General features: G+C 39.0%; 1 protein-coding gene across 1 annotated transcript; it reads left to right on the top strand.

Moving 5' to 3' along the window:
* The first annotated feature begins 415 nt into the window (after nt 1-415).
* On the top strand, nt 416-10,716 carry nup50 (nucleoporin 50). Its single transcript, XM_084711179.1, has 8 exons — nt 416-573; nt 2,880-2,958; nt 3,282-3,365; nt 3,494-3,698; nt 5,104-5,766; nt 7,815-7,899; nt 8,050-8,168; nt 9,722-10,716. Exons 2-8 carry the CDS (start codon nt 2,890-2,892, stop codon nt 9,919-9,921), a joined length of 1,425 nt encoding a protein of 474 aa, XP_084567305.1. The 5' UTR covers nt 416-573; nt 2,880-2,889; the 3' UTR covers nt 9,922-10,716.
* Nucleotides 10,717-11,214: the final 498 nt, after the last annotated feature.

Here is an 11,214-nt window from a genome sequence, read left to right as displayed (position 1 = left end):
TATTATCATTATTATTATTATTAGTAGTAGTAGTAGTAGTAGTAAACAACTCAATTAAATATTTCAAACAGCATAAATCAAAAAGGAAAACTGAAGAATTGGAACTAATTCAAATACTAATTATATATTAAAATATAATATATAATATTATATATATATTAAAAATAATTAAAATGTTGGTAATTCTGAAATTTCAAGCTTCAGTCATTTTTAAGTTAGACAGAAGTTAGAGCAACTTTTCAACTCTACATTTGTGTATAGAAAATTTACCCATAATCAAAATATTACGCAAAAAATCGTCATCCCTCCCTGTTCTTTTATTAGAAAAAAAAAGTCGATTGGTGTAGACTACAACTCCCAAGGTAAAGGGCACGCTTTGTCTGTTGCGCATGAGCAAAAAGGTGGGGCGCGCGAACCCATGCGGATATAGCGCTGTGTAAAATGGCGGCGTGAGAGTCTCGTTCAAAACACAGCGGTCTGTTACCTATGAAGGTGGTCAGTTAGCTAAAATCTGAACACGGTCTGTGAGAGCATCATTCAGAGGCTGAGAGAGGAATTCACATTCCACTAAAGGTTCGTCAACCTCAGATTCATTAAGCATTAACTATCAGGTTTTACTGAAGGGCTAATGTTAGCATACAATCTGTGTGAGCAGCTAATGTTAGCATTCAGGCGGTATTTAAAATGACGTTAGCTGTTAGCATTAGCTGCTAATATATGGGCCCGGCCGGCAGTTAGCCTTAATGCCACCGTGAACCTGCCGTTAGCTTACCGGCTAACATCCTGAGGAGGGATGATCGACACATGAATGAACATATTTTAAAACTTTTCACCGCCTTTACCGTGTAACTATTTTATCGGTTAACGTTTAATCTGACTGAAACGTTAGTTAGCGTCTCTTCCTGAGGTTAGGAAGGAGAAAAGAGCTACCTAACGTTAAGCTAGGTAACAGTTATCTACCTTAAGTTATAGTCTACAGGATTGGTTGATTTGACTGATTGTCCGGCTCTTTAAATGTCACATCATCACCTTACTAGGCTGAAAGAGATGTTATAATGTTACACACTGGTATACGAGGTCCAGAATATTCTTAGACCACACCGACACTGAAGGCAACTGATGTGTTCACAGACAGGATGTTGAGGCTCCTTTCAGTACTGAGAAATGAATCACCTCCACTAACTACTAGTTAATGTTCAGTCTGTTAGTTACAGGCCAGGGTTATTGTGGAATATGCCAACATTACTTATCTTGTGGTCCAAATCTTTTGTTATGTTATTGTTTATGGCTTTTTATTGTAATTTGTTGCTGACCTACCTCATTTGTTATGTGATTTGTGTAACTTTGGCTGTTTGTTTACCTGCCTGCCTGTCTGTTTTCTCAATTAAGTCCTTGGTCTTTAAAGGAAATGGCGTTAAATAGGGACGCACGACCAATATTGGAGCAGTGAACAGGAAATTTACATTATTATTTAGTATTTTTATAATAAAATTATAGCTGATGAATGTCTGCTATAGTAATATCTGTTTTGTCAGATTGTGTCAAAGCACTTTAATTATTTTCCCCACAGGCTGAGTTGTACATTGATGTAATTATCACAAAAGTAAACAGACCATCTTTTCTGCATAATGAAACCTTTATCGCTGCTTTATTGTTGTTTCCATGGACACAGTGAGTATGCCTGCACAGATGTCTTGAAAATTAAATAAATTAACCTCAACTGCAACACATTTTTGGTTCTTGTTTGTAAAAGAGACTAAAAATATGTTTGGAATTACAATAAAATATTACTTATCCAACATTTTAAGGGAAAATAATAGGAGTACAGATAACACACTGGTTAGTTTACTTGGTCAGAGATGTTTTATGGTGAAACGTCTTAACTTGCAGCCTCAGTGTGTAAAAGTTTTCCAAGGGCTGGCATCACAATCCCAATTAAAAAGCCTGGTTGGCAAAGGATTGTATATTGAAAAAGAAAACTATATGTCAAATATGGTCAGAAAAATCTACCGTTTGGTATAGAAATTTGAAATGGTGTAGGAACCATGAAGCCAGAGTGTATTAATGAAGATTTCTGATTAACTTGAAATTTAACTTAAAATGAATATTTTCTTGTTTTTGCTGTAATCAGAGTTTACATTAGACTTTTTTGATGGTTAATGCAGCTGCAGCTGCACCTACTGCACATTTTTTAAATAGCTATCAAGTTCATTCCTTTGTCTTTCCCTAATCTCGACACATAAAATAAGATCATCTACAGCAAGACAACAAGGTTAAATGAAAATTTAACATTTAATCCCCCAGTGCTCTTTTCAGTACCGTGGATAGTTCCACTTGGTGAGATGTGCCAGTTAATGTCATTCATTTAAGTCAACTGCTAACGTCAATGTTGAATAGAAAAGAATTTCAAGTAATTCACTTTAAATGTTAATTTTATTTTAGATAATTCATATGGTGTATTTGGCATATTAACCAACCAGACATTTGGGCTTAACTTTTGTAACCTTCAGGTGTACATCAAATTCAGGTTATATGAAGTTTTTTTTTTTGTTTCTTTGTTTTTTTAAAATAGAAAATGTGATCGTTATCAGTATCAGCCATGAGAAGCAGGTGATTATCAGTTATCAGCTGAAAAATTTCACATTGTGCATCTCTAATATTTCCCTCTGTAGTGTAATGGAGCAGAATTAGAAAGTGGCATTAAAGGACTTTACTCAATCCAGCCTGGCACACTGAAAACGTACACATCTTGTCATTGTTTGAATGCTCATTGTGCAGGTTATTTTGTGAATATCTGTGTGACCCAGTCCTGCTGAACTATATATGTGAGATGTTTGGCCTGTTGAGTTAACTGTGCTCCTTCTCGCCCTGTGTTACAGATCAGGTGGGATGGCGAAGAGGATTGCTGATAAAGAGCTAACGGACAGGAACTGGGATCAGGAGGAGGAGGGAGAGGAGGTGAGTCTCACATGAACACAGAAGCACAAAACAAAGTCAGACAGAAGCAGGTGGTTGACAGAAATATTTAAGGGTGCAACAGGTAGTTGAATAATCAGTCAGTTGTTTTCTTGATTAATCAATTAATAGTTATTTGTTTTAAAATGATGAAAAATGTGGATCAGAGTTTCCCAAAACCAAAGATGATGTGCAGTTCTCAGCTTTTTACTCAATAAAACCAGAATTTCTGTTTTGAAACTCAACTGTGATGTTTGAAATATTCCAGTGTTGTCAGATTTGGATGATGGTGATGTATTAACCTGTAACTAAATGTCCTTCATCAGGCCGGGACGTTTTCAGTTGCAAGTGACGATGTGTTGAAGAACCGGGCAATTAAAAAGGCCAAACGCAGAAATATTGGAGGAGAGGTAAAACCCATAAATTAAACGATCTTTTGTTCAGAGTTCTGAGAATAATTTTTAGATAAATCTAACTATCAGTCGTTGTAAACCCACACAGCGTTTAGTTAATTTGCAAATTGTTTTCTTTGTTTCAGGGTGAGAGCAGTGGAGCATTCAAAGGTTTTAAAGGGTTTTCTTTGAGCACGTCGGCAGCGAGCGGCGGCTCGACCACGCCTGCGTTCTCTGGTTTTGGGAACGGTGGCGGCTTTAAGGGCCTCAGCGGTCTGACCAATGGAAACAGCATCACGCCGTCATTCGGAGGTTTCTCAGCTCCTGCTGCAACATCCACTGCTACACCTGGTGAGGAGACGATATTTAATTATTATTTTAATCTCATTATGAGTCACAAGTGTCCGTCTATTATAAGATTCATTACTCATCAGGGAACAACTGCTGGTCAGACAGGCAGAACAACCGCTGCAGGTCCGGAGGAGTTGTTGCTTGTCTGTTAAAGTCTCGCTGCTTAAGTGTGACAAGTTTATGATGCTGATGAGAGAGACAGAGAGTGTACATTACACTGAGCTCGGTCTGTGGTGAAGGGTTTGAGGAGAGCTGTTGTTGTTGTTGTTGTTGTTTGCAGTGACTGAACCAGCTGAGGAGAGTGAGACTGATCATGTGTGCGTTTGTTTTGTTTATGGACAGATTTAATTTGTGCCCGTCTGTGAGGATCAGGTGGACCATGACGTGGTCACAGTGTGCCAGTGTTGTGCCGTCATAGGTGCTGCAGATTGCAGAAGTAGTGACCTAATTTACTCTCCTCCCTTTATTAAACTGTCTGTATTCATGGAGGTCATGGCTTAGATTTCATGGTTAAAGCTGCAGAAGGAAACGGCTGTATTGAATAGTTCCAGTATTTTTGAGTGAGGACAAAAAAAACAACGGAAAAATTGATGTATTTTAGTGTTTCAAATACAAGCCCTTAGTATATTTGTTGCAAAATCCATCTTATTGTTTTCTGCCCAGCCAAATACAAATGATAAAATACTCAAATGTAATTAAATACTTATTTTGAATAATCTACATTTGAAATATTGTGCCCACATCATGCAGCCTTATTCAGTCCAGGTCTAAAGAAAAAAATAGATTTAATAATCATTGTAAATGTGCTTGAGACAATTATAACCTCGAGTCAGCGTTTAAATCTGTAAGTTAATTAAAGCCAAACTGGTTCTGCTCATTTACATTAGAATAACTTGGACTGCTGAACAGTGACCTGAAGCTCTCAGCATCACAGCAGCAGCATTATTTCTGTTTTTATTAGCTGAACAATAATAATATAATGTTTTAACGTTGTGTGTCCGTCCTTGCTGTGTGTTGACTGCAGTCGGACAGCAGAGCGGCTGTTTGTTTAAACCGGACTGTGACCTGATTTCAGATCCTCTGACTTGTGTTTGGGGTCGAGCTCTCTGATGAAACGTCGTTTCACTCGACTGTTGACATGAAACGGAGCTGAAAACCTGCCCCATTGTTCAGGCTGCGGCTCTGCTATTTGAGTGTAATGGAGCTGAATCTCTGTGTGTGTGTGTGTGTGTGTGTGTGTGTGTGTGTGTGTGTGTGTGTGTGTGTGTGTGTGTGTGTGTGTGTGTGTGTGTTGCTGCAGGGCAGGATGGTGGGGGGGCCGCAGTGGAGGGGGAGGGGTCTCTCAGTCTCCTCGTTTCTCCTCCAGCTCCTGTCACACTGACGTTTTCTCCCTCCGTCGTCTCAGGTCTGACGTTCAACGGCCCCTCCTCCACTGACATCACGGCCAAGCAGACCAATGGCTCCACCCTGAGCCTGACTCAAAGCTCGAGCTCCTGCGGCAGCGGCAGCAACAAGGAGTACAGCCGGCAGCTGACGGCTCTGAACTGCTCGGTGCGGGACTGGATCACCAAGCACGTGAACGACAACCCGCTGTGCGACCTCAACCCCATCTTCAGGGATTATGAGCGGCACCTGGCGAGCATCGAACGGCAGTATGGAGCCGCCGCCGCTGCTGCTGCCGACGGAGGCTCCGAGGAGAAGCAGCAGCAGCAGGGAGGGATGCTGCCAGCCACAGCCACCCCTCCTCCTCCTGCTCCCTCATCTTCCTCCTCCAGCAGCAGCAGCTCGGCGGCTCCGGCTTCAGCTCCGGCCGCCGCTTTGTTCTCCTTTGGCAAAAAAACGACAGAAGACTCCACCGCCGCCGCTCCGACCAGCGCTGGTGTCACGTTTAACTTCGGGCAGAAGGTGGACAGCTCGGTCCTTGGCTCCTTAGGGTCCAAAACGACTCCCCCCAGCTTCTCCTTCTCCTCCAGCGCCTCCTCCAGCCAGACCTCCCTGTTCGGAGCTCCTGCATCTGCAGCACCGCTGTCCTTCAGTGGGACGAAGTCCGAGGACGCTCGGCCCGCAGGTACGCTGCCACAGACTGTCCTCATGTCCTGACATGTAGAGACAGACAGCTGAGAGACACTTCTGTCATCTTATCATTCAGATTTTACTCTTCAGGAAGCAGAAGAGCTTCAATATCAATGATTCTGCTCAATACTTCACTGATTAATTGATTCAGAGCTCCAACTACCAGTCAATCCAAAGAAAACTTAATCTGCAACTATTTTTATAATCTGTGAATCAGTTCCTGCTTGTTTTTCTAATATGTAAAAATAAATGTTTTGGACTGCTGGTTGGACAAGTTAAGACTTTTAAAGACTCACTTTTAGCTCAAGAAAGTTGAGTTTTCATGACTTTATTAATCAGGAAATTGAACTGTTAGATAAAAATGTTCACTGTTCATTACACGCCAGAAATAAGTTCAAAATGTGCGGCATGAATTCCCAGAGTACAGAGTGGCGTCTTCAGATGTCGAAATCAGTTCAGATTGTGATTAAAAACAAAAACAGGAAATCTTCACATTTGAGGAACGTACATTTTTTTTTGCTTTTCAAATCATAAGTCAGTTACCAAAATAGTTGCCGACATTTCAATCTGTGTAAAAGTGAGTAAAATGACTTCAGCTTGTTTGATCTGGTAAGAAATGACAAACTCTGAGTTTTGTCAAATCTAAATGTATTATATTTTAAATTATAAGGAATTTGAAGCAGCTAAACTGGTCAGTATAGAGTCTTGTTGATGTGTGTAAGAGAACTGGAACTAATGATTATTTTCATGATCAATTAATCTGTTGATTATTTTCTCAATTAATTGTTTCGTCATTTCAGATAGGATTCAAAAATTGTTAATCATTGTTTCTCAAAGTCCAAGATGACGTCCTCAAATGTCTCGTTTTGTCCTCAACCCAAAAATATTCAGTTTACTGTTAGAGAGGAGTAAAGAAACCAGAAAATTTTCACATTTAAGAAACTGAAATCAGAGAATTTTGACATTTTTTTGAAGTTGAAAAAGACTCGAAACAATCATCAAAATAGTTGGAGACTAATAATTGATTAATGGTCGTAGCTCTGGTGCATAAATCTTGACTAGTGATAAATTCTCAAGTGTTTGTAATCAGCAGAAATCAAATACAGGACGTTAGGAAGGTGTAATAATCAGAGCTGCAAGTGAAGATTATTTGTGGATTATATTCTGGATGAATCTGTTGATTATTTTGTCTTTAACATATCAAGAAAAAGTTAAAAATGTCTGATGCACCTAAACACCAGTCAGATAGTTACAAAGCTAAAGATATTCAGTTTACAATCATAGAAAAAAAAAAGATGCAATGAAATTAGTCTGGGGCATTTTTGCTTAAAAAAACAACTTTAAACCGGCGTTTCTCAATCTGTGGTCCGGGGTCCCTAAGGGGTTCCAGGCAGTCTCCAGAAAAATGAGGAATATTTTAATGTCACTGACTGTAAGTTTGCCCAATGAGATAATAATAAATTAGAATGAATATTCTGTTGATGAGTTTTAACCTGCTCACTGTTATTCTGATCTGGAATCAGTAAATCAGGTTTTAAAATTTGATGATGATGACTGAGGACATTTAGACAAACGTTTACAGCAGTTATAGATCAGGGCTCCAAACTAACCTAGATAATTTAATTAATCGCCAACTGTTTTGAGAATTGATTAATGGATTTGAACACATTTTTTTTTAAAAGAAAAGAAATCCAAATTCTCTGATTACAGCTTCTTAAATGTGAATTTTTCCTGGTTTCTTTACTCCTCTCTGACAGTAAACTGTATTCAAACTGCTTGTTTTTGTTTGTCCTTCAGTCCAAAACCTTATTTAGATTTATTCACAACTGAGGTGATTTTTACATAAAATGAATTGATTATCAAAAGTAATGCTGATTAAATTTGTTTCAGCTCTGATCCGATGTCTAAAAATCAGGGTCCTTGTTTTTCCGTTCAGATTTTTCTCTGACGTCCACTTCTGAAATCACAGACCACTAAAGTCACCTGACAGTCTGATCATTGTTTCTCGTTTCATTTCATAAAATGTTGTTTTTCTTTTTGCAGACGAGAACGGAGACGAAGAGTCGGAGGAGCCGCCCAAACCTGAGGTCAAAGAGGTGAAAGAGGACGACGCTTTCTACTCGAAGAAGTACGTCTGAATGTTTATGAACCAACATAATTGATTTTAACTGTCAGACGTAAATTTCTTCAGTACTGAAGCTGGAGTTTCTTCTGATCATTAAACTGTTTTTCTCTTTATGAATATCAGAACTAAGACGTGTGTGTTTGTTCCTGTCAGGTGTAAACTGTTCTACAAGAAGGACTCAGAGTTCAAGGAGAAAGGAGTTGGAACGCTGCACCTCAAACAGCTGGAGGAGGGAAAAACTCAGATGATCGTTCGCGCCGACACCAACCTGGGTAAAAACCAAAAGTCTAATCTGCTTCAAGGGCGACGAGGGGCTGAAAATTAATATTTGATTTGCCAGAAATCAGCGTGAAAAATGTCTTGAGTTGAACTGCAGGTTGATTTGAACTAAACGCAGCATTTTTAAGAGAAGATTTTAGGAGAAAAGATGGCGGGAGTTTCTAAATAAAACATTTGTTCTGATCTGAGGAGGAGGAAGCTGCTCGTAATGAAGAACAGTGTTTGATCCCACCAGGCCTCTAAACAAAATTTGCACAGATGTATTTATTTATTTTATGATTTATTTTTGATTTATAACACGATTTAAAAACTTAAAATAAGAAAGAGACAGATGTTGTTGCTGCACATCGTCCTTGTCTGCAGGTGATGAATCATTTAAAAATCACATCAATATTCAAAAGTGTTTCAGTAAAATCTGAGCAGAAAGAGAAGAGGGGCGTTTTTTCTTCTTCTGTGTTCCATCAGATCAGACTTCAGACTGAGCTGTGATCAAACAGCACCACCTGCTGGTCAAACTCAAGAACTAACGCTTCACAAACTGTGGAACTTAAAGACCTTAAAGTGATAAAATGTCTTAAATCCAATCATTAGAAGTTCAGTGGAGGTTCAATCGTGCATGTAAACAGAACGGGTTCAGTTCAGTTTCCTCTGGTTACATAAAAAGATTCTCAGTGTTTTTACAGTTTGGTTGTTAAAACTGTTAAAGAACCAAACGTGAGATCAGGAGACGACGAGTTTCCTTCAGACGAGTCAGTTAGATTCTGACATTAAGATGTTTTTTAATAAAGTTTGTTTGGTGCAGATCATCATGATTTTAATAGTTCTTTAAAAAGTAAAAAGTAAAAATTATAATGCAAAAAATATCACAATATGATTTTCTTACCTTATTGTGCAAATTGTTCATTTTTTTCTGACATATTTTAGATTAAACAGTCAGTTTTTTAAAGAGCAGCATGGCTCAGTTCAAAACTTCTCATCTGTCTTTTCTCGTGAACATGATTTTGACATCAGATCACGTCTTTATTCAAACAGAGAAACTTCAGTCTCATCTGTTACTGGAGTTAAATTCATGAATTCATCAGTCCTTTCTGGAGATCGTTGCAGCATAAAAATGTCTGATTTCACAGCAGCTTTTCTAAAACATTGCGATACATGGTGTAAAGTTTTCAGGTGTTTCCGTCTGCTGGAACTCGTGGAAACTACAGTGATTGGCCAAATTTTCAGATAAGTTGTGAAGTTGGACAAAATTCACTGGGATTGGCTGAATTTTCCTGGAGGGACTGATTAAAACCTCTGACTGCAGTAAATGTAAAAAAAAAAAAAAATAGCGTTCTGATTCTGTCCTTAAAGGAACGTCTAAAAACTAGACGATTAAACTAAAGGTCAGACTCTTACGGAGAAATTTGTAGATCTATGTTGGTTTTTGTTTGAGGATTCTCTTCCCTTTTTTGCTGATAACTTCACAGGTTATTTTCTGATCACAGTAGATGATATGATTATTAATGAGCCTGATTGATAACCGTCGTCCGTCTCTCCTCCTCGTCAGGAAACATCCTGCTGAACATCATGGTTCCGTCATCCATGCCGTGCTCCCGGGTCGGGAAGAACAACGTGATGATCGTGTGCGTCCCGAATCCGCCGGTGGACGACAAGAACCCCAGCAGCCCCGTCCCGCTCCTCATCCGGGTCAAGACGGCCGAAGACGCCGACGAGCTGCACAAGACGCTGGAGGAGAAGAAGGGCTGAACCCCGCCTTCACCCCCCCCCCCCTCTTCCTCCTCCTCTTCCTCCTCAGATCCTCCAGAATCATCGACTTCATCACGCCGGTTTTACCCACACACACCAACACACACTCTCACAGCTGTACGTAACGTGCTCCCCTCAGTTTCTCACAATAAATTGGTCATCATACTGTGAAATAATATTTGTGTTGATTCCTGATCACAAATATCAGAAGCAGGTCGTCGTCGCTCTTTGACTCGGCTACATTCCTCCGGTCTGCCGCCGCCGCCGCTGCTGTTTTTATTAGAGGAACTGAACCACGTCTCTCATCGTGTTTAATTTTACTGTTTTTAATTTGGTCGTCGAGTGACTGAAAGTTTTGGGGAAACCTCCAAATAAAGGTCCGTCGATTTGGTTTTACAAATTAAATACTCGCAGTAACAGTTAATTTCTTCTTCTTTTTTTTTTATTAAATGAACGTGTCGAGGATTTAGTACGTCTGCAGAGTGTGTTTTTTTTTTTTTTTTTTGTTCTGGAATCTATTTATTGTGTCGGCAGGATTTGTACTCTTCACTGATTTGATCCCGGTGTGAATGTTTCCCCCTGAAGAGCTTCAGAAAACGGTGTGAAAGTCGTGGAGCGTGAATCAGACCAGTTCTTCTTCTTCTTCTTTTTATTTTCTGTAAACATGGACTCTGTTGTTTTCCAAGTGTCCTTTGTGTGGCCTTCGGTTCGGCCTTGAGATGAGGCATGCTGTCATCGTCTGAGAACATTTGTAAAGACGTTTATTGGGGAATAAAAGGAAACAAACCACCAAGACTGCTGCTCTTCATTTTTCTCTTTTCTGCTCATTTTAGGATGAAAGATTCACATTTTTCACACATTAAAAACAAGACCATGCTAATATATGTAGCATAAATTTTAAAAATACAGAAATATTTGTGTTTTTTATTTTTACTTTTAGCTCATTTTAACATTAAAGATTTTCCTCCAGGTTTAGTTCTGGTGCACAAAAAGTTTCAAAGAGTCTAAAATGAAATCATCTTAAGTTTAGGTCTAAAAATGTCAGTTTTTCAGAAATTAAAAACAAGACCATGCTAACATGTAGCATAGATCTGAATTTAGTAGAGACATAATAATAGTGTATGTAGACATACGTGGATTTCTAACAAACAATTTTTAATATTCTCCCAAATATTCAACTTAAAGGTGTTTTTGACATTTGTTATTTTACATATATATATTTTACATAATGTATCCCTTTATTTTGCCTTATTCCTCCCCCTGTGTTATATATTATATTTCATAATCAACTGG

The sequence above is a fragment of the Lutjanus erythropterus genome, chromosome 22, assembly GCF_056507025.1.
Source record: "Lutjanus erythropterus isolate fLutEry1 chromosome 22, fLutEry1.hap2, whole genome shotgun sequence".
NCBI lineage: Eukaryota > Metazoa > Chordata > Actinopteri > Lutjaniformes > Lutjanidae > Lutjanus > Lutjanus erythropterus.
Note: the sequence above shows the minus strand (reverse complement) of the source record. Positions and strands in the feature narration are given on the sequence as shown.